The sequence below is a fragment of the Camponotus vicinus genome, unplaced genomic scaffold (assembly GCF_025532165.1).
Source record: "Camponotus vicinus isolate PSW18456_S1 unplaced genomic scaffold, iyCamVici1.0 SCAF_2, whole genome shotgun sequence".
NCBI lineage: Eukaryota > Metazoa > Arthropoda > Insecta > Hymenoptera > Formicidae > Camponotus > Camponotus vicinus.
The window spans coordinates 3074542-3098489 of record NW_028141956.1 but is presented as its reverse complement, the minus strand read 5'-3'; the positions used below and the strand labels follow the sequence as shown (position 1 = coordinate 3098489).

General features: G+C 26.3%; 3 protein-coding genes across 12 annotated transcripts; 2 read left to right on the top strand and 1 right to left on the bottom strand.

Moving 5' to 3' along the window:
* On the top strand, positions 1 to 10039 carry LOC145966952 (uncharacterized). 6 transcript variants are annotated; one of them, XM_083091408.1, is made up of 9 exons: positions 1 to 187; positions 3023 to 3137; positions 4044 to 4227; positions 4710 to 4874; positions 5298 to 5462; positions 5873 to 6037; positions 6436 to 6600; positions 6999 to 7196; positions 7597 to 10039. In XM_083091408.1, exons 3-9 carry the CDS (start codon positions 4061 to 4063, stop codon positions 8600 to 8602), a joined length of 2031 nt encoding a protein of 676 aa, XP_082947534.1. In that variant the 5' UTR covers positions 1 to 187; positions 3023 to 3137; positions 4044 to 4060; the 3' UTR covers positions 8603 to 10039. The 6 variants fall into 6 exon arrangements, with proteins under 6 accessions (XP_082947534.1, XP_082947533.1, XP_082947535.1 ...); XM_083091407.1 differs by having other exon boundaries at positions 4025 to 4227; XM_083091409.1 differs by lacking the exon at positions 3023 to 3137.
* Positions 10040 to 11568: 1529 nt separating this feature from the next.
* On the top strand, positions 11569 to 16276 carry LOC145966974 (uncharacterized). Of its 5 annotated transcripts, none has more exons than XM_083091438.1 (6): positions 11569 to 11723; positions 12214 to 12708; positions 13320 to 13667; positions 13809 to 13945; positions 14191 to 14294; positions 14819 to 16276. In XM_083091438.1, the coding sequence occupies exons 1-6, from the start codon at positions 11701 to 11703 to the stop codon at positions 14834 to 14836; spliced, it is 1125 nt and encodes a 374-aa protein (XP_082947564.1). In that variant the 5' UTR covers positions 11569 to 11700; the 3' UTR covers positions 14837 to 16276. The 5 variants fall into 5 exon arrangements, with proteins under 5 accessions (XP_082947564.1, XP_082947563.1, XP_082947565.1 ...); XM_083091437.1 differs by lacking the exon at positions 14819 to 16276 and adding an exon at positions 14382 to 14809; XM_083091439.1 differs by lacking the exon at positions 14819 to 16276 and adding an exon at positions 14377 to 14808 and having other exon boundaries at positions 12228 to 12708.
* Positions 16277 to 17065: 789 nt separating this feature from the next.
* LOC145966146 (queuosine 5'-phosphate N-glycosylase/hydrolase-like) lies at positions 17066 to 21614 on the bottom strand. Its single transcript, XM_083089995.1, has 6 exons — positions 21476 to 21614; positions 20264 to 20503; positions 19472 to 19634; positions 18819 to 18935; positions 18119 to 18310; positions 17066 to 17725 (listed from the first exon to the last, which is right to left on the bottom strand). Exons 1-6 carry the CDS (start codon positions 21554 to 21556, stop codon positions 17481 to 17483), a joined length of 1038 nt encoding a protein of 345 aa, XP_082946121.1. The 5' UTR covers positions 21557 to 21614; the 3' UTR covers positions 17066 to 17480.
* Positions 21615 to 23948: the final 2334 nt, after the last annotated feature.

The window sequence follows — 23948 nt, the reverse complement described above, 5'->3', positions numbered from 1 at the left end:
CCAGCAACAATAGACCAATCAAAGAGCCCTATTTTTGCTGACGTAGTTAATCGGATCTCACCCCACTCTGGCACGAGTGCTCGTTTAAAAAGGTGTTGTTTTGTCGTTGGTGTGTATCGTGTGTCGTTGGAAACCGAGAGGACAAAGAACTGAGAACCATCTTCTGGCTAAAGGAGCGAGCTTATCGGTGAGGTTGCAATATCTTTAATAATAATTGTAAGCGATTTCGACAATAACACGGCCGTTCTGTCGCCGTCTCCATTTTTCGTGTTTCCTTTCGCGAGCCCTAATATTTCGATTTCGTGAGTTTCGGGCGACCGGAGTCAAGCGGCCGAGGCTTCGAGAACGATCGTAACGGCTGCATTAATTGATAGGGAATCGTTCGTCTCTCTGTCGAAGCCGCGTAAGACATCCTTGTAGCCCCGTAATCGGTCTTCGTGCGATCTCTTGTTTATAATTATCGTATGTGTGTGTGTGTGTGTGTGTGTGTGTGAGTTTTGCGTTTCGTATGCGAGTGCGTGTCTGTTCGTTTCTATCGCGCTCATTGCGTTGTATAATTCGCGCCTACTTCGTTGTATTTGCCGTGTGTGTGAATGTGTCGCGGTGCGTATCTGATTATTATTATGGCAAAGTACGACATTGCCGAAATTCGGAGTATTTGCGTATGTTAGGAACGTTATACCGAAAAGTTTAGTAAGAGCGGCGTCCGATGGCTATCGATTATCAATCACATTGTCCGTGCTCGTCGCGAGCGAGCCCTCTCGTCTTCGCAAATTGATAATTCAATTATAATTATTAATATAATTCAATAATAGTAAAAGAATTAAATAAATTTATTTATAATTAAATTATAATTATTTATAATTAATTTCTTTTTTGGTACGTTGACGAGGGGTTCTTGTTTTTTGGAGTATATCAAGATTCATTTCAATAAATTTTACAACGTATTATTTTTAATATTTATAGTATTTTAATATTTAAAACTAAATTAAAATACTTTGTGTTACACTTTGTTTTAAGTAAATCTAGATCGTTATAATAAAAGTGCCATCATGATGGTGGGGGTGGCGATGGCGGTCATAGACATAGGGCCTGTTCTTTTTAGCTGCACTGCTGCACTAGTGCAATTAGTTAGAGTGAAAGAAAGTACGTTTGTCTCTTTCTAACTTATTACACTAGTGCAGCAGTGCAGCTAAAAAGAACAGACCCATAGTATGAATAGACGGAGCATGACATCACTAAAGCTGACGCCTGCGAATGCCGTATACTTCCTGTTTTGTCTCGTTCTCGCTTTCATTATTCGCAGGCGTCATGTTCTTCTATAGGAAAAAATAGGCATGCTCCGTCTATTCATACTATGTCTACGGTGACGGTGGCGGCAATCAAATATTTGACAAGATTAATAAAAATATCTATTATTATATTGCAATAAGTGACATTATTATATTGCAATAAGTGATGTGTACACTCTTGATATTTGCAAGAGAATACGGCAACAATAAATATTCTAAAAAATGCAGCTAGATAAAATAAATAATTTTTCTCGTTCTATAGTTAAAATGATGCAAATGAATAATTATAATCGTAAATCAAAAATAAATATTATATCACATTAATAAAAAAAATGTTATGTTTTACGATATATATTTAATTACATTTTAATGACATATATAAAAGAAATTACTGCATTTTAAATAATATAATCTAATATAATGTGTGTTACCGATGCATAAAATATCGATGCAAATGATCTAAAAATCTTAAAAAAAAATTATCGATCAGCATTGATATGCTATATTCCTGCCTTTGGAATAGACATTTCTTTTACATAATGTCAGCATATCATTTGCACTTCTTCGCCTACTCTTGTAACAACAAAAATTGAGCAACCACTTATCCCGAGTTCTTCCTTGCTTCCATGCCAAGCGGTTCAATTGTAAAAAAAAATGCAGTGCTTTTTGCTTTATAATTCTCTAAAAATATAACAAATTGTTTATACCGGAACAAAATTAATTAGAACAAAATCGTTTAATACAATAAAATGCAAACTTTTATGGAATATGTAAAATATTGCAATTAAAACAGTGACAAATTTAAAAAACATTATAGAACTTAATATCAATCTACAAATCAATCTGACTACAAATCAATTTTTAATCTAATTATAAAATCGTGCATTATCTATTTTTCAAATTAACAAATTTTAAATGACTTTTTCAACAATATAAGAAAACTCACCTTCGACATGTACTTTCACGTCTATATTACATTGATCAACATATCTTGCGCATTTTTGACGATGATTTCTGCTATTAAGTATTACATCATAGTTCCCATCAACACTGCTTCGCCGGTCATTTCAAAATGTCGATTGCGATTATTTTGCTTATGGTCACTTTGACTACTACGGCTGTGACCGAGAGAAAATAAATGTGATATTAAAATATATAGAATGTTTATTTTTTTATTTATAAAAATATATTATTCGCGAATCACATTCACTTCTGAAATATCAATAAAAAATGAACGTAAATATACATTACATTGTTTTTTTTCTCTATTGACAGTCGCGCGCAACTTTGAAAAAGATGCTTTTGTGACCAGTAATATTATTTCCTTTCCATAATATAAAAATTAAAAAAGAAATTAACAATTAAAGCAAAATAAAAAATGATAAGCAAAAAAAGAACAATGAATATGTTTATTTTGCTATGTCTGCGTGCATATATGTCTATCCACATTATTAAAGAAGAAAAATAAATTTTAAAAAATAATAAAAGAAATAAAAATAAAACTTTAATTTAAATTTTATTTATTTATTTATTCATTTATTTATTAAGATATAAGTCAGGTTAGAAAACATAAATCATTTACAAAACTAAACAAATATCAGATAAATTCATCGACTAAAAATTTTTCGATTGCATGTTCCAATTCGTAGAACAGATATGAACGTATTAAAATATTAATAATGCATATCAATGTAATTCATTATATTAACAAATCGATGTTTTCTTCGCAGAATACTTTCCCAGTTTGATATTATAGAAGAAGAAGCACAAGCCTCTGAATATCGATAATTCTAATTCTGCATCGAACGAGAAATCGCTTCTCTTCATATCGAAAAATTACTTTAGGTACCTTATATTTTTCAATTAGAATTATTTCGCATTTATACACAAGAAAAAAGTTTAATATTTCTATCAGATATTTCGAAAATTATATTGATTACTAAAAATATTTGTAAATTTTTTATTATTTATATTGTGTCCTTACATCGCTGAATTTAGAAATGTTTATTAGTCTATAACGTTTTGTCTTCACGTGATTATTTATTTACTTCATTGACATCTCAATAAGCAAGATTTACTATAAAATTTATATTATTCATTTGCAAGGCTAAATAAATATTAATAAATTTATCGACTAAAAGTATCTCTCGATTATACATTTCAATTCGCAAAGAAGAAAAAAAAGAAAAGCAAGCCAAGCCTCTATCTATCGATAATTCTGCGGAATTAGAAAAATCATCGTTCCTTTCATAGACCTATTATTTTGGACTCGAAATTACGACTTCTTTCGAAGCAAATTACCGAGCAGGTTTTATCAAGTGGGATAGAATATGATAGGTATTATTTTCTCGATTAGAATTATTCCAATATATTATCACATGATATATGTGCGAAAATAAAATTTAATACATATAAAATATTTCGAAAATAATGTCCAAGGTTGAACTAATAAGAAATGTTGTGTTTATGCTTTATATCTTTGTATAGCTGAATTGAAAAACATTCGTTACTTTATCATATTTTTGTCTTAAACAGCGACTATACATTTAGTAGTTTCTCTAATATCTCAATGTGCAAGGTTTTTCTTTAAGATTTATATTATATATTTGCTGAACAAATATCAAATTCGTCGATTAAAAATTTCTCAATTTTAAGTTTTGACACGTAGACTAGAGATATGGATTTATTAAAATATAAACATATATCAATGTAACTTGTTATATGTTTAACAGATCGATATCTTCTTCGCAGCGAACCAGTCTGATATTATGGAAAAAGAAAAAGAGAAAAGCAGGGTAAACTGCAATCCACTGATAATGCTACCGTTATTGTCTGATACTGTAGAAGAAGAGCAGTACGAGTTTCTAAATATTGATAATTCTACCGAGTTACATGAAAAATCACCGTCTTCTCCTATGTCGAAGGATTACGTTGGGTATTTATATTTCTCCATTAGAATTACATCGAATATAATTTTGAATATTATTGTATTATATGCAATAAAAATTAAAATTTAATATTTCTGTAAGAGAAATATTTAGAAAATGATGTTCAAGATAGTAAGATATTTGAAAATTTTGTGTCTTTATATAGCCGAGTTGAAAACATTTATTAATTTGTTTCACATTATCTAAACGCGATTATATGTATTTATATATTTATATTTCATTCTATTCATATCTATGTTTCATTGATATCTCAATTTGTATAAGTTCATTCTAAAATTTACATTATTCTCTATTTACATTATTATTTACAAGGCTGAAAAAATATCAAATAAATTAACTAAGAGTTAACTAAGAATTTCTCGAATGCATATCCTGACTAACAGAACAGATATGGATTTATTAAAATATAATATAATCGTATACCAATGTAACTTGTTATATTATTAACAGATCAATGTTTTCTTCGCAGAGAAAAGAAAGAAAAGGAAAGAAAATCAAGTCCTTTTCCATTCGTTCCAGAAGGAATGCCCAATATAAAATATGATGTAGAAAAATTCGAACCTCTACATATCGATAATTCTGCAAAGTCACGTGAGAAATTATCGTCTTCTCCCATGTCGAAGGATTACGCTGGGTATTATAATTCTCGATTAGAATTACATCGAATATAATTTTGAATATTAATGTATTATATGCAATAGAAAATAAAATTTAATATATTTATATTTCTGTAAGAGAAATATTTAGAAAATGATGTTCAAGATAGTAATATATTTGGAAACTTTGTGTCTTTATATAGCCGTGTTGAGAAGAGTTTATTAATTTGTTGCATTTTATTTAAACGCGATTATATATTTGTGTTTATAATGACATCTTAATTTGTATAGTTCACTCTAAAATTTACATTTATTCATTTGTGCAAGGTTTCTCGATTGCATATTCTGACTAACAAACGAATATGGATTTATTAAAATATAATCGTATACCAATGTAACTTGTTATATTATTAACAGATGTTATATTATTAACAGATTAACAGAAACTGTTTTCTTCGCAGAGAAAAAAAAGAAGAGGTAAGAAAATTATGTTCTTATCTATTCGTTCCAGAAGAAATGTCCAATATAAAATATAATATACAAAAATTCGTACCTCTACGTAACGATTATTTTGCAAAGTCACATGAGAAATTATCGTCTCCTCCCACGTCGAAGGATTACGCTGGGTATATTCCATATATTCTTGGATTAGAATTACATCGAATAAAATAATATCCCATTGTATGCGATAATAAAATTTAATATTTCTACTGAAACGTTTAGAAAATAATCCAAGTTGTTAAAATATTTGAAAATTTTTTTGTCTTTACATCGACGAGTTGAGAAACGTTTATTCTATTTCGTATTATGATAACGAGATTATATATTTATCCGTTTTTATTAACATCTTAATTTATAAAATTTACATTATTCATTTGCAAGGCTGAATAATAAAATAAATTAATTAAGAGTTAGCTAAGAGATTCTGGAATGCATATTCTGACTAACAGAACAGATATGGATTTATTAAAATATAATATAATCGTATACCAATGTAACTTGTTATATTATTAACAGATCAATGTTTTCTTCGCAGAGAAAAGAAAGAAAAGGAAAGAAAATCAAGTCCTTTTCAATTCGTTCCAAAAGGAATGCCCAATATAAAATATAATGTAGAAAAATTCGAACCTCTACATATCGATAATTCTGCAAAGTCACGTGAGAAATTATCGTCTTCTCCCATGTCGAAGGATTACGCTGGGTATTATAATTCTCGATTAGAATTACATCGAATATAATTTTGAATATTAATGTATTATATGCAATAGAAAATAAAATTTAATATATTTATATTTCTGTAAGAGAAATATTTAGAAAATGATGTTCAAGACAGTAAGATATTTGGAAACTTTGTGTCTTTATATAGCCGCGTTGAGAAGCGTTTATTAATTTGTTGCATTTTATTTAAACGCGATTATATATTTGTGTTTATAATGACATCTTAATTTGTAAAGTTCACTCTAAAATTTACATTTATTCATTTGTGGAAGGTTTCTCGATTGCATATTCTGACTAACAAACGGATATGGATTTATTAAAATATAATCGTATACCAATGTAACTTGTTATATTATTAACAGATCAATGTTTTCTTCGCAGAGAAAAGAAAGAAAAGGAAAGAAAATCAAGTCCTTTTCAATTCGTTCCAAAAGGAATGCCCAATATAAAATATAATGTAGAAAAATTCGAACCTCTACATATCGATAATTCTGCAAAGTCACGTGAGAAATTATCGTCTTCTCCCATGTCGAAGGATTACGCTGGGTATTATAATTCTCGATTAGAATTACATCGAATATAATTTTGAATATTAATGTATTATATGCAATAGAAAATAAAATTTAATATATTTATATTTCTGTAAGAGAAATATTTAGAAAATGATGTTCAAGACAGTAAGATATTTGGAAACTTTGTGTCTTTATATAGCCGCGTTGAGAAGCGTTTATTAATTTGTTGCATTTTATTTAAACGCGATTATATATTTGTGTTTATAATGACATCTTAATTTGTAAAGTTCACTCTAAAATTTACATTTATTCATTTGTGGAAGGTTTCTCGATTGCATATTCTGACTAACAAACGGATATGGATTTATTAAAATATAATCGTATACCAATGTAACTTGTTATATTATTAACAGATCAATGTTTTCTTCGCAGAGAAAAGAAAGAAAAGGAAAGAAAATCAAGTCCTTTTCCATTCGTTCCAGAAGGAATGCCCAATATAAAATATGATGTAGAAAAATTCGAACTTCTACATATCGATAATTCTGCAAAGTCACGTGAGAAATTATCGTCTTCTCCCATGTCGAAGGATTACGCTGGGTATTATAATTCTCGATTAGAATTACATCGAATGTAATTTTGAATATTAATGTATTATATGCAATAGAAAATAAAATTTAATATATTTATATTTCTGTAAGAGAAATATTTAGAAAATGATGTTCAAGATAGTAAGATATTTGGAAATTTTGTGTCTTTATATAGCCGCGTTGAAAAGCGTTTATTAATTTGTTGCATTTTATCTAAACGCGATTATATATTTATGTGTCTATAATGACATCTTAATTTGTAAAGTTCAGTCTAAAATTTACATTTATTCATTTGTAGGACTGAATAAATGTCAAATAAATTCGTTGACTAAAAGTTTTTCGATTGTATTTTCTGACTCGCCCAATAACTATGGATTTATTAATATACAAACATATATCAATATAACTTGTTATGTTATAAGAGATCAATGTTTTCTTCGCAGAGGATCTGCCGAGTCCGATGTGGAAGAAGAGGAGTACCCGGAACCAATACCTTTTTGTTTCGATGAGTCTGACGAGATAGGAATGGCTAGGACGAGAGAGTATCTACGTAAAGTTGTGAAAATTATAGAAAAGGAATTAAAGACTCTTTGTGAATCTCTAGCGTATTTACGGATGAAGGAAACATTAGCACACACTCATTCGGAACAAATTATGATAACTAACAAGGATCAAAAAGATAAAAAACCGGAAGATATTCACAAGGGTCGAAAAGATAAAAAACTGGAAGATATTCAAGTCACGAAAATTGAAATTTCTCGGAAATGTCCATCGCAATGTCGTTTCACAATCTTATCATTATCATTTCTACCTGTATTTCTACTTTTATTGTATTTCTATTCTGGACTTTCGCATATAGATCACGCGCCTGACATTGTCGAATTGGAAAAAGAGATATTTGATCATGACAAAACCATACGACTTTTGACCGAATATCTTCAGCGAGATACACCTCTCTTAAAAGTAGTAGCTCTTATCGGTGGTACAAGCGTCGACAAGTCGTATACGGTGGATATTATAAAAAAAAGGCTTCACAAAAGAAATGACAATGGTTTCTCATCTTCGTATCCAACGAACTTTGTTGTCTTGAAGAATTTGAGAGCAGAGCATTCCACAGATGTCATAAATTTTGTGAGAATGTATCAAGAAGCATACGGTAGTAGGCAGTTTACTATATTGGCCATTTTTAAAATTGAGCAAATTAATGACGACTCGACTCATAGTAGAGATATGAACCGAACTATAAATATTGTAAAAGATAGTTTCACCGAAGCAAATATTATTAGTAAAATTATTCCCTTCGAATCTCTAAGCGAAGAAATTTTAGAAAAATACATTATAAACACGGCCAAAAATATCGGACAAACCTTTTCGCGAGAGCAGATCAACTGTAATAAACGAAGTTTGGTAGAAGATAATATCAATTGCAAAAAAGCCTATGGTTGCTAAAGAATGAAAATCATGCATAATTGTTTCCAAGCAAAAGAGATAGTTCAAGTTATTATATTGCGTTTGATATAACAATATTCATTTAAACAATGTGTATTCCTTTCCGTATGCATTTTCAATTGTAACATGTTGCAATAATTTTATTACTATAAATAATAGAAAATATTTTCCAGATTTTATAAATACATCAAATCGCGTTTCGATACTGCTAAATTATTTTGTCCATTCATTATTCTTTTCAATCTAAAAAATAAATTTGATAATTAATAGAAGAAGAAGAGATTAATTTTGCATTAAAAGCCACTTGCAATTTACAGTCATGATGAGCTGATGTGAATGGACGCGTGAATAAATGTTCATATACATTTCTTGTGGATTGTACTAAAAACGAACGATGATTTTTGCAGGGAATAATGTGTAATGTATTGTTTAGCGTATGTCCAGCAAAACGCGTAATCAGCACGCAATTAGCACGGTTAAACAATCTTACATTGATTAGGACTCCCGACATACGTAATATCTCGGACTTTGCAAAGATCTATTTTGTGATAACATTTGGTTTTATGATGATTTATAAGCGATCGCGGTTATTGCGTATGTAAACCATCGTAATGACACGTAATAGCTAAAATATTAAGCTGTACGCTGCGCTACGTTGTTGTAGCATCGATAGTTCTTATACAATTAAAAATTCAATCGCGATTGTTTCATTTTTCTTTTTTTAGCTCTAAAATTATAGAATTTGTTTTGTAAATTATTTATTTCTTTGTACTGTATAGAACAAATAAATACTTAATGCTTTAAATTAGGTTGTTTGTTAAGTGTAATGCCAAAATAACTTAACTGTATCAAACCTCAAGCCTTAGAGAAATAACTCCAAATCCGATAAATTTATTATTATCAGCGTTAATAGATTATGAAAAAAATTGTATTACAATGCTTCATTTATATGATTACATTCTAGTTCTATAATACGATTATTTTAAGAAGCGTATTGCATTTGTCATATAGTGCCATTTTATTATTCCGTACATGTTAATACATGATTATGAAAAATTAATAGTATTTATCATTTAAAATATAATTTTTATAAAACAGATTGTATTATATAATATTTGCTAATTTTTTGAAAAGATAATGTATATAATCGACTGATACATTCACATTCTTATACAAGCTCAGCCGCTCGAGCGCTCCTTTCATTCGTCCGATTTTAATATTTAATATTTCTGTTATTATTGCGAAAATTGTAAAATAGTATAAGATTTTTCTGTTCAGTTTACTGGTCTCTACCTCTTCACAAGCGCTTGTATATAGTGTTCTGGGATACCCTGTATATCAAACATAATGATATACAGGGTGGACCATTTTAACCTTTAATGGAGAATAACTCGAAAACCAATCCCGGGAGAGAAAAATGTTTCAGACAAAAGTTGTTTGGTTTCGAGGGGGCCATAAGATGGTATCATTGGTTTGACCTTGAAGAGTTATTTGAAGGTCACATGAAGGTCACCTTCAATTTCTTAAATGGAACCTACTATTTGTCATTGCATATTCTTATAGCTTATCTCGAGAGCTTTCCAAAACACTATAATTAAGTACCTTTTCGTTAAGTACTTTTTGAGTTATGAGGCTTGAAATAATTTCTTAATTTTACATAAACCGTAAAATATCTTGTAAAATATTCATTTTTCGATTATCTTACCTTAATACTTTTATGTACAAAATAATGAGAGGAATCAATTGGTGTAAAGAAAACGCATAGTTGTTTTTAAGAAAAAATATGGAATTGGTAATTGCAAATTACATATTTTTTCTTCAAAACAACTATGTGTTTTCTTTATACCAGTTGATTCCTCTCATTATTTTGTACATAAAAGTATTAAGGTAAGATAATCGAAAAATGAATATTTTACAAGATATTTTACGGTTTATGTAAAATTAAGAAATTATTTCAAGCCTCATAACTCAAAAAGTACTTAACGAAAAGGTACTTAATTATAATGTTTTGGAAAGCTCTCGAGATAAGCTATAAGAATATGCAATGACAAATAGTAGGTTCCATTTAAGAAATTGAAGGTGACCTTCATGTGACCTTCAAATAACTCTTCAAGGTCAAACCAATGATACCATTTTATGGCCCCCTCGAAACCAAACAACTTTTGTCTGAAACATTTTTCTCTCCTGGGCTTGGTTTTCGAGTTATTCTCCATTAAAGGTTAAAATGGTCCACCCTGTATACAAAAAATTCTAGAATACAGTCACAATATGTCAAACTATAACATATATTAATAATTTTATTATTTTTTATTACAGTTATCGAAATACGTGATCTGTTTATACATAAAATAAATAAAAAAAAAAAAAAACTTTTGTAAGTGAAATTATATTGTTTCATTTAAAAATCTTAAAATAATTTTGATCTTTTAACAAGAAAAAAAGATTTTGATTATACTCTTATGTGTGTGTAGCTCATATGACAAAATTTTAAATATTTTAAATATTTTCATGCTCCAATATTTTACTTCATTAATTTAAAGCGAACGAACAATCAAATATCTGTAGAACTTTATAAAAAGATATTAAACATACATATATATATATATATATGTTTAACATATAATATAATATCGAATCTGTTTCTATAATCTCATATATTTAATATATTTATTATTTTAATTCGTATTTAAATAATAAATCGAGCGACATTAAGGTAACATGCTCGAATTTTTATGATTTCATAATTTTTATATATCTCATATCTTATAAATTTGTATTTATTTTATGTATAATATATAGGCCGTGTTCGGAATTTACTGTCAGTACTGAAAATCTATAGTTTACGTCACACATACTATAGATTTTCAGTACTGGCAATAAATTCGGAACACGGCCATATTAGAAACTATTTTTTAAATCAAGATGTTTTTCTAATATTTTATTTATAAAACAAGTGAAGAAAGATACATAAAAAATGCGTGCATTTGCAATATTCAATGGCTAATTGGCATTATAAATGTAAATATTACTGTGAAAAAACAGGATTGACATTTTAAATTTATGATGTAAATATCCCATACAAAAAATTAATACGCATAATGATTAAAATTAGAAGAATTAAGTAAGTATCTCTATATTGCATATAAAATTCACTGATTAATTTGAATAATTAAATATCAAATGTTTCTCATGTACAATATATGCAATTTAATTTACATGAATAAAATTAGAATTATTCGATCATATAAAAAAAAAACAAAAAAAAATGTTTTAATTTATCATTTCAAATTTATAATTTAGTAAAATATATAATTACATTAGTACAGCACATTATTGGGGTTATACTTTGATTTGTGCTTCAATATAAAACGAATTTTAAGAATTTAAAATAAATAAACGACAAGAGATATCTAATCACATAAAATTAAATATATTGATTTGAATTATTGATCTCTATAAATATGTCAAATGATATCCGGTTGATATATATATATATATATATATATATATGTGTGTGTGTGTGTATTCGTATAAATATTAGTATTTATGTATAATAAATTTGCTATAATAATACGTTTGCTTTGTGAACTAAGAGTTATTTATTAAAATAGAGACTTACAATTAGACCGATTATCTGAAACAATTCCCAAGCCAAAAGGCGCTGTGCTCGATTTTGGTCTGCCAAAATGGAAGATGATGCCTCTAGAGCATAAGATACCTATGATACCTGGACCCAAGAATGTTTACAATTTCACACGATGTAAGGTAGGAAAAAGTCTATGGGAGACGGATGAACCAAAGACTGAGTTTGATTTGAGTGACCCGTATTGCCACGAGAGCGGATTCCCCTATGAACCCTTGCACGATAAGCATCTACACGATTTTTTCTCTAGACCGGCTAATATGAAGTGTCTACTAAAAGCTGATCTTATCACAATCGATATGAACGTGAAATGTTCACAGCGCGATTATAATATTTATAGAAAATATTTGAATAAAGTATACACTGATCGTGTTAGAAAAGAGTTGAAAAGAAGAAATCGTTTATTTGTCGAAAGCAGAGCCCTTCGTTTCGCCGAAGATCAAGCGCGCAAGGAAGCGGAAAAGTATATTTCATAATTATTATGCAGCTAAAAAAGAACACATTTTCTCAATTTAAAAAAATTAAAATTTTTTTTCAATAAAGAAAAATAAATTTTCCCATAGTAGATATTTTAAAACTATCGGATATTCATTTAAAATAGATGTTATCAACTTAAAATAGATTCTTTTAGTTTAAATAAATATCGAGGCATCAATAATTTTCGAATTATAAATCATTGAAAAAGAAAAAGAACTTCTTACAAAATAATATAGAAAGCTAAATAAATGACAAAGCTATATTTTTCAATTAATTTCAAATAAAATTTGTTAGACGTGAAATTTATAATTACAAAGACATATGATAAAAAAAATTGAAAAATTGTAGAAAAATGGTTTCTATATATACGTTTATTATATTTTCTTCTAAAAAAATGATTCCAAATGATAATAATTAAAGAATCTATCATCAAAAATATATCTTATAGTTTTGGGACATTCTGTTTATTACTTGCATTAGAACATGCTAAGATTTATGATAAATCTATTTTATCTTTTTATTTTTATTAATATTTTTATTTTTGTTTGAATTTATAGGGTAACCATATTTATTATAAGTTTTTTATGAAATTTTTAGATTAAAAGAAAGAGAAAAATTAGTCAAAAGTAGGCAGCAACGTGTACAACAGCGACTGTTACAAAAGGAATTAAAAATCCGGAAACAAAAAGAGAGAATGCGTAAAACAATGCAAAGATTGCAGGTGTTAAAATTCATTAGGCAAGAAGAACAAAGACTATTAAACATTAAGCGTAAAAAGCGGTCCGAGCAGATTCAGCAAAAATGTAAAATCGCGATGGAGATTGCTCGACGCAAAGTGATTGATGTTTTGGCAGATTGGAAAAAGAAAGACATAAGACGAAAAAAAGCTAAAAAGATGCGACTAATAAACATTAAACAACAAAAGCAGAAAATTATAGAAGAAAAGTATATGAAATTTTTTTATATATTATTATCATAAAAAATATGAACAACGTATCCATCAAATATTCGCAACATGATTTAACGATTTTAGCTTAAGTATAATAATCTAGTAGAAAAGAAAGCTCTATAGCAAAATTTTTACAGATGGAAAAAGAAACAATACTTGCAAGAAAAGGATATTGCGAAAGAGAAAGCATTATTACAATGTATAGATATTCGCCGACAAAAATTTATACAGAATTATAATGACAAGATCAATAAAGAAAGAGCAAGAATGCAAAGTAAGAAGGAGAAAAATAATATATTCATGTACATCATCAATAATAGTGTTATTCATATTGTCAATGCGTAATTTATTGCATATAATTATTGATAGATCAAAATTTTTTTAAATTAATATTATGTTGTGAATGATATAATAGTAATATCGGATTATCATCTAACAAAAATTTATAAAATAAAATATAGTTTTATAAACTTATATAGTTTCAAATTTTTCATATATTTAAAATATTATTTTGTGCAGGAATTTTGGATAATGCAAAGTTGTTTACAAACTGCTACATTAAAAGATACTTGCCAGATGGAAGAAAACGTATTTGCTGTAAAAAATCATTCGAGAGTAATAAGGTAAAAAACACGCAATACACAAAATACTTTAAATAAGTGTAAACATATTTTCTATTCATATTTTCCTAATTAAATATCGCAGTATAGAAAAGAAGAGGAATTAAAAAATAATTCTCAAAATTCGATAAATGTTTTGTCCTCATTAGTAAAACAAAGAAAGCACAAGTTGCGAAAATAATAATTTTAATTTTTTTTATTCTTTCTCAGCCTTTCAAATTTTAATAAAAATCATTATTCTAAATAATAGTTAAATGCAAATAGTAAAAACCAAAATGTAATGAGATATATTGTATGTTGTATGTACAAATCGTAACAATGTAAAACATGCACGAATTGACTAATAGAAATTAGATTTTAAGGACTGTCAATTATTTGCAACACAAACGAAAATCATGCTAATTGAGAGATTTTATGAGATATTTTATTTTATTATTTTTGTTAACAATGTTAAGTACAAATATTAGTATTGTTTTATAAAAGTCTACAAACTACATTATATGTATGTTAATTTATATGAAAAATAGCTCAGAGAACGACATTGATATGATGAGAGAAAATATTGTCTATGAATGTGTATGAAAATTGTTATACTTACATCAATAGTCTTTTGGATAGCAACACATATTTAATAGCAACATATTTAATATCCAGTTAGTTGAATAGGTCTCCATAGCTATAGATTTGAGAGTGCAAAAAATTTATGATGTTCAACATAAATAGCCAATCTGCCTTATGATCATAAATATTCGGATGATAATGAGCTGTAATTTCTGATAAATGGTTTGAGGTTTCATCAAGTTTTTCATTGAAATAAATAGCTCTTCATTTACATAAATTAATTATAGTCACTGGTATGTGATTTCTTTGCAAAGAAAACAAAAAATTCATTAAAATTTTATTCAATTATAATAATAATTCATATTTTCAAATTATTAATTATTTGACCATAAATTATTATATTCGAGTTTCAAATCATATGCAAGAATATAGATTTAAATATTAAATCGCATCGATGTTAAATGCGTTCGTTAAATGTTATATGAAGGATATCATGGAATTGATTATGTAAGTAAACTTAAAAATTGTGTGCGTATCAGGAAATAAAAATTTATTTTTTTACAAAATCTTTTAAGTATTATATTTATCGGCGAATAAATTTGCAAACTTGAAAATTTAAGTTCTTTCTTATCGCTCGATATAATTTTTTATTTAAAATCTTCATTTTCTTATGTTATTCCGAAAAAAAACTTTACAAAAAAATATTTGTTAAATATATTTCAGCTTTATTCTTCCTTATAATAACGTTCTTAATATAAAATTAAATTAAATTAAATTATGTATGGAAAAATTGGGCGCTAAATCTATCTAAATTCTTGACCTTTTTTCCATTCACGAATAAACCATGGACATGTTGCGAAATGTTTCGAAGTTTTTGGACAGAAATTAACAGGAAACGCACGTTCGATACTAATTTTATAATGCTTTCTTCGTTGTATATGTCTTGTGCCTTTTCAGCGATAAATTTAGCCGCTAAGAATGAGTCTACATCATAATTACCGCTATAATAATCAGCCATGACGTTACGTTATGTTTCGCAGATTTTAAACTGTTAATTGTCTGACTAATGTTTATCACAATAACCTTGCTCAGATTGTTATGTCTGCTAAAGAAAACAAATCTGATACGTATTATTAGAAGAACATAAGTACTTATTTTTGCACAATACGTTACATATCTTATTGTGCTGTATATGATTTATTATCAAAATCTGTATTTATTAGTTACATTTTTTTCACTTATATTGCTTCAATTTTTATTTATGATATCTTCTTTCTAATGCTCATAAATGTAACTATTTCATGTTAAAATCAATTATGCTATGGTACACTTATGTTAAAATAAAATAAATATTTAGTACTTGCAAAGAAACGGCATAAATAAATGTTATAGAAATTACAATTAAAAAAATAGCTTTCATTATTCTGTACACAAGACTGTATGAATGATATCTCTTTCTTACAATTAACTACATTTGTCACTTTTCTACATTTTATCCTATTAAAATATGTTCCGTTCTCAAATATTAATATAAAATGGTATATATTTATTTATTTTTATAAAACACAAAGTTCAAACTGTATCATATTTTTAAAAATAGCTTTCAGTCAAAATTTACAGCCAAATAAAAGTGTTACTTATATTATTTAAAAAAACTAATAAATTTTTAATTTAAAATTAATGTAAGATATAGATATAAGAAGATAAAAATAAGATTTAGAAAATCATATATATATATATATATATATATATATATATATATATATATACATATATAAGTTTGTTATACAGATTATTACATGTGATAATATAATATATTACATAATTAATTATATATTACTATAGCTAAAATAATAAGTATCACATTGTATTTAAATGATTAAAGAAAGTAATTCGACGCATTGCCAATAAGAGAAACAATTATTTTATAATGTAATTAAGGATTTTGCATACGTTTTGTATATTATCATAAAAAATTATATCTATAATTAAATAAATAAATTTATAAAGAAAAAATTTGTTATTCGTGTAATATACGAATTTTGGTTCTGGATTTTTGGATCTGAATTGTTAAAACAAGGATGTTAAACAAGGACAAAAAGAATATACATAATAGAAATAAAAACTTGCAATTAAAAGTAATTTTAATATCACACAAGAACAATAGAGAAATCTACAACAAATTTATAGCAAATCAGATTTATTCTATTATACGTGCTAAGAGTAAATAATTAATATAAATGAATACTTGGCCGTATTTTTCTCTCTTTACCATAAAACTCTAATACATGTATATAAACTAATTTCAAAATTTTTTTTCATTTTTTATCATATCCTGATGAAATATCTAATGTTTATAATCTAATGTTTATAATTTTATTTTTATCAGAATGTTAAAAGAAATTATTTATGTATTAGAAAGTCCACTTGTCAATTGATAAAATTGGAATCACTTATGTCGTATTTTTATAGATAGTGGTATAATGGTAAAAAATATTATGTCTATGTGACAAAAACAGACAAGAAGGAAATTATTCCAAAACAGTACGTTATTATGATATAAAAGAAATTTACTATTCTCCGTGACCAGTGAAATTATTCGTGAATTTATAACGATACGAAGGGGTTCTAATAGTATACACATTTAATATTTGGAAATGGTTGTGTCTCCATCAGTAATTGATCGTATGCTTGTCGATAATCCCACAAGAAATTATTAATTAAAATGAAAAAATTCATTTTTGTTCCATTAATATTTTTCATTTTCCAATCGTGATATATTTTCTGTATTTCATCAGCTAGTAATTTAATCAAGAAGATCGAGCAACTACGTATCTCTACTTCCTTTATACTCCCATACTCCAACGGCTCGTCTACAAAAAATATAATATTTTATATCTATGATACAACAAATCCTCCATCATATAAAAATTAATTGTAGCAAAGAATATTTGGAAATTTTTATGCAAAAATCTTTATGTAAAAATGACATAACAATTCAAAATGGGAACATAGCTTGCAATTGTATGAAATCTTCTCTAACAATAATAATAAAAATATAATCTAATTTTTATTTAAATTAATTGTATTTATAATTTTATTTATTATATATTATTATTTTATTAAATGTATTATTTATTATGGCATTTTAAACACCGAGTCTAAAAAATATTTAATTTTCATTCATTGGAAGCCCAATTCGTAAATTTGTAAATTAGAATTCTGAACTAAAAATTAAAGATTTGCGTTTTTAAAGAATAACTTACTGTTTTCTAATTTGTTCATGAGTTCTGTACTATATTTAAGAAGTTTAAAATGACAAAGAATTTGAGAAACTCGAGATTCGACGAATATCATAGAACGCATCACATTTATATTATAATCAAAACTGAGTTCATGTTCCTTAAAACAAACCCATATATCACTTAACAATATTTGAGCCTTAGTGTATAGATAAACTGAAATTCAATGAAACGTCATTATATTATTAATTATCAAATATAATTTATAGTACTTAAATCAATTAATTACAAGGATTAAATTATATCTGTGTATTTATCAATGGAAAACAAATGTAAAAAGTATGTATCCATAAAAATTTTTTGTTAAAAATTTATTCTATTTATATTGGATAAATTTCGCGTTTTTATATTGAACCTTGTATAATATAATATAATAAATAATAGAGAATTCTAGTTGATAGTTATATAAAAGTATCAAATATTCAAATATTAATCCCAATATAAATATAATCACAGAATAAATTATCATAAAAATCTTTTAAGATATACACAAACTTTAACATGCTCTTTCCAAGAGAGATACATACAAAATATATGTAAACTTAATACGACTTTATAATATGTTTGAATTTAAAATTTTTTTATACACACATTCGGACGCTCAACGTAAATCTGCACACACGTATACATGCATATACATTATTACCTTTCAAGCAATATTTACCTTTCTCACCATCTCTATATAATGGTGCATCGTTATATGATACGAATTCACGCACAATTAATTCTAACAATTTAAGTGGATTGCGATTACATAATTGGATACATCGCATGAAACTACCTGTAACATAATTTATCATATCGATTTTGTTAATCGCTATTTTTTTTACAATATCCTTACATTATATTTATCCAGAACCGCTGTTTAATTATATAACTAATGTGTCTATTTATCTAATGTATAATCTATTTCATATTACAGAATAAATAAAATTTGAAATAAGAAGTGTTTATTTTTGTATTGTTTAAGTATTTATTGACAATATCTATTTCTCTACACACATAGAAAGAAATTTATTTTCATTAATTTTTTCCAATTTTCACATTTTGCGCGACGTTTTATTTTGACTTATAAAAAAATATAATAATAATAATAATATAATAATTATTATTTTTTTATAATCGTATATAAAATGTAAACTTTAAGGGTTATCTATTTTATTTTATTAAATAATCTTTCTTTCTATCTTGTAAAAAAAAGAATAGTCTAACGAAATATATTACAATGAGCAAATGAAAATATTGTTATTGTATGCTTGGAAAAAATATGCTTTTCTTTAATATGCGCATATAAAATTTTGTTGTGATAACTTGTACCTTCAAATTTTTCCAATAAAACTGTTCCAACTTCATGCAAAATTTCAAGTCTTTCATGTATAAGTGGAATGCTAGTTTCTCCATCATCACTTTTAAAAATATTTTCGAGATTACATCGTGTTAATTTTGTGTAATATTTTGGATCCCATATTGGCCTATTGTCCTATCGCCAACATTATATATTATATTTTGCAAATATTATAGCGAAAAGACATTTAGATGAGTTTAAATATAACGAGTTTAGAAAATTCATGATATAACAAAACTATAGACACTGAATTGATTACGAATTATTTTCACTGTATTGTATACTACTATACATTACTAAAACTATTAGTCAATTATTTCAATTTGTGATTTCTAATCAATAATAAGTAAAATAATAATAAGTAAAATAAATGTTTTAATTTTAAATAATATTTTAATTTAATTAAAATAATTGTCCTAATAAAGCATCATTTTTAATTATAATTTACACACATGATTGTCTAGTTTTTGAATTTTAATTTACATATTTTTTAAATTGTTTGAATTTTAATTTATGAATTTAATGTATTTGTCATAAATAAATATTTACTTAAAAAGTTTAAATAAAATTAAGAAAATATATTAAAGTTTTTAAATGTGTAATGCAAACATTGCAAACTATATGTAACAAGAAAAAAAACAACATAAATTATATTATATGTGTCAAATTATATTAACAATAATCCTGAATATAACGATATTAATGTGATAGATAATATTGATATCCCAAAATATGTGTCAAAATTAAATAATTATTGTATTTACATCAATCGCTCTTTTGATAGCAGCACACAGTGCTTGATATCCAGTTAATTGTTTAATTGTCCATTGCTTGGTACCCTTTGGATGCCAGAGCGCAAAATTCATGGTATTCAACACAAATAACCAATCCGCTGCTCTATGATCGTACTTATCCGGGTGATAATCTGGTGTAAATCGCGACAAATGATCTGATATTTCATGAACTGCTTCAAACTGATTACTTTTAGACAAATAGCTCTTTATCTACACAAATTAGTTGCAGTGTTATTATCAATGTGTGATTTTTTTGCAATGGAAACATACAAAGAATTTATTAAAATTTTATTTTAACTATCATAATAATTTATATTTTCAAATTTTTTGTTATTTGACGATGAATGAAATAAAATTAAATTAAATAAGTAAGTTGCTAGATTTTTTCAAATATTTGAATTTCAAATCATATACGAGTAAAGATTTGAATATATTAAACGCATCGATATACATACAGTGACACAATAAATGTTGCAATAATGTACTATTGAGAATGTAAAGATTATAAGAAGATATGATAAAAATGTAGAATAAGATTGGGTAATTATGCATAAAAGGGGCCTCCTCTCCGATTTGCTTTATTTTTAAATATGTTATAGGGGAGATCTTCCCGAGTAATTTCGTATATATATATACGAAATTATTTTTGTATTTATTATTTTTATCCTTTTTCAGCCTATATCTCCAAAACTATTTGAGTCCGACCCTTATATATATACGAAATTACTCGGAAAGGTCTCCCCTATAACATATTTAAAAATAAAGCAAATCGGAGAGGAGGCCCCTTTTATGCATAATTATCTAAGATTGTTTTTGTAAAATCTTGTTCTTCTGAAAAAAATCAATTTCAAATTTTATAAAAATTTCGTTTTCTTTGTTTATTAATTTTTCTTTTTCTTATTTAAAAAATTACTTATTGTGTCATTAGCTTTCTCTCCGCAATATATTATCCATACAAAATAAAATTTGTTAAAAATGTACACGACTTTCTTTTTTCTTATGTCTTTCTTTACGATTTCATTCATCGATCATATTCTACATCATGACATTTGAATTCCATTTTAGAGAGAAACCTCGTATTAAATTTTATCAAACTGAATTTTGGTTTGAAAATTTGCAAGCAGATTAGAATGTCGGGAAGTATTCTGTAATTTTTCAAAGAAAGTGTATAAATAGACTCACCTCCCACAACATATTGTCCATATCTTCTAAACAAATGATAACGTCTTCCGCAATTTCATTGATACATTCGATACGTTCCATAATTACGTTGTTTCACCAATCGTTTCAAATTTTTAACTGATTAGCTTGCGATTACCTCCATGACAGTTTCATGCTTACGATAGAAAATAATAAAAAGTCTGTGTTTATATTTGAAATATCTATGTTTATACTTGAAAATCCGTTAACACGTCATTGCTACCTTATTACGCGCGTTATAATTTACCTTTAAAATCTACGCCTGCATTAAAATTTCAAAAATAATACCGATTCTTTAGTAGAAAGTGTAAATAAATATTTTCTACTTTGCTTATATTCTCAAGATAGCGCAAATAATGTATTTTTTAACTACATCTTTTATAAACCTTTTTATTCCATTTTTTACTACTTTTGAGCCTAAAACTTTCCATCCATGATATTAAAACACAGAACTCTCGAAACAAAATAAAGCAATGATTTTTTGTCCTGATTGGTCAATTTAAACGCTATTATCCCAGACAGCAGATTTTTTAAAGCAATTTATAAAACTCTGTTAAAGTTCTAAATGCAAAACTTTGGATAATGCAAACTTCATCTTATTATTTAAATCAGATTATATATTATATAAAGATAATAAAGATATATAATAAAATATATAATAATAAACACACACACACACAAATATTATACTCTCTTTACAAGAAAAAATTTATTAAATTGTTGAAATAAGCCATTAAATAATTTATTAATTTATTTTAATAAACTTTTCAATTATAAACTTATACATATATATGTATATATATATATATATATGTATATATGTGTGTGTTTACAAAATTAATGAAAACATCTCGGGATTATTTCCTCTCGATAATTAAATTATATATACATATAATCTAAATATCCAGGGAAATAATCTCTAAATGCTTTTATATATTAATTTGATAAATATTTTAATATCTATTTATTTAGAAAACTTTTATGGAATGTTATTTTAGAATAAAGATAAAATTTGTATTACAAATATATCATACATGAGGCCAGTTATGACATTATGAATAGCTTGTAGAAATAATGTTTCATTTTTCTGTGAGTTTGGAACACACAACTTATTTTCGGTCCAGAATAGGATCTATCGTTTGACCACCGCAAATCTTTATCTATGTTCTCTTCTTTCTAATGCTTACAAATGTAACTATTTCATGTTAAAATCAATTATGCTATGATACACATCCTAAGACAAAATAAATATGCATTCAGTACTTATAAAAAAACGGCATAAATAAATGTTATAGAAATTACAACTGAAGAAATAGCTTTTCATATTCTGTACACAAGACCGTATGAATGAATCTTTTTCTTATAATTAGCTGAATTTGTCACTTTTCTTCATTTTATCCTATTGAAATGTTTCGTTCTCAAATATTAATATAAAATGGTATATATTTATTTATTTCTATAAAACATAAAGTTCAAAAGGTGTCATATTTTTAAAAATAGCTTTCACTCAAGATTTACAACCAAATAAGAGTATTACTTATATTATTTAAAGAAACTAATAAATTTTTAATTTAAAATAAATTAATATAAGAAATTAATATAGATATAAGAAGATAAAAATAAGATTTAGAAAATCATATATATATATATATATATATATATATATATATATATATATATATATATGTATATACAGGGTGAGCCATTTTAATTAACGCACGCAATTATTTCGGAAACAAAGCATTTTAGAGAAAAATGTTTCAGACAAAAGTTTTATGGTATCAAGGGGGCCATAAGATGGTATCATTGGTTTGACCTTGAAGAGTTATTTGAAGGTCACATGAAGGTCACCTTCAATTTCTTAAATGGAACCTACTATTTATCATTACATATTCTTGTAGCTTATCTCGAGAGCTTTCCAAAACACTATAATTAAGTACCTTTTCGTTAAGTACTTTTTGAGTTATGAGGCTTGAAATAATTTCTTAATTTTACATAAACCGTAAAATATCTTGTAAAATATTCATTTTTCGATTATCTTACCTTAATACTTTTACGTACAAAATAATGAGAGGAATCAACTGGTGTAAAGAAAACACATAGTTGTTTTGAAGAAAAAATATATAATTTGCAATTAACAATTCCATATTTTTTCTTAAAAACAACTATGTGTTTTCTTTACACCAATTGATTCCTCTCATTATTTTGTACCTAAAAGTATTAAGATAAGATAATCGAAAAATGAATATTTTACAAGATATTTTACGGTTTATGTAAAATTAAGAAATTATTTCAAGCCTCATAACTCAAAAGTACTTAACGAAAAGGTACTTAATTATAGTGTTTTGGAAAGCTCTCGAGATAAGCTACAAGAATGTGTAATGACAAATAGTAGGTTCCATTTAAGAAATTGAAGGTGACCTTCATGTGACCTTCAAATAACTCTTCAAGGTCA

Coding starts and splice junctions, on each gene's coding strand:
- LOC145966146 (XM_083089995.1), bottom strand. CDS start 21,556: ATGGAACGTATCGAATGTATCAATGAAATTGCGGAAGACGTTATCATT. Junction 18,936..19,471: donor TTTATTGGAAAAATTTGAAG/GTACAAGTTATC, acceptor ATTATGTTACAG/GTAGTTTCATGCGATGTATC. Junction 17,726..18,118: donor CATGAACAAATTAGAAAACA/GTAAGTTATTCT, acceptor TATTTTTTGTAG/ACGAGCCGTTGGAGTATGGG.
- LOC145966974 (XM_083091436.1), top strand. CDS start 11,701: ATGATTAAAATTAGAAGAATTAA. Junction 13,668..13,808: donor CAGAAAATTATAGAAGAAAA/GTATATGAAATT, acceptor AAATTTTTACAG/ATGGAAAAAGAAACAATACT. Junction 13,946..14,190: donor AGAAAGAGCAAGAATGCAAA/GTAAGAAGGAGA, acceptor TATTTTGTGCAG/GAATTTTGGATAATGCAAAG.
- LOC145966952 (XM_083091405.1), top strand. Junction 4,875..5,297: donor ATGTCGAAGGATTACGCTGG/GTATTATAATTC, acceptor TTTTCTTCGCAG/AGAAAAAAAAGAAGAGGTAA. Junction 6,038..6,435: donor ATGTCGAAGGATTACGCTGG/GTATTATAATTC, acceptor TTTTCTTCGCAG/AGAAAAGAAAGAAAAGGAAA.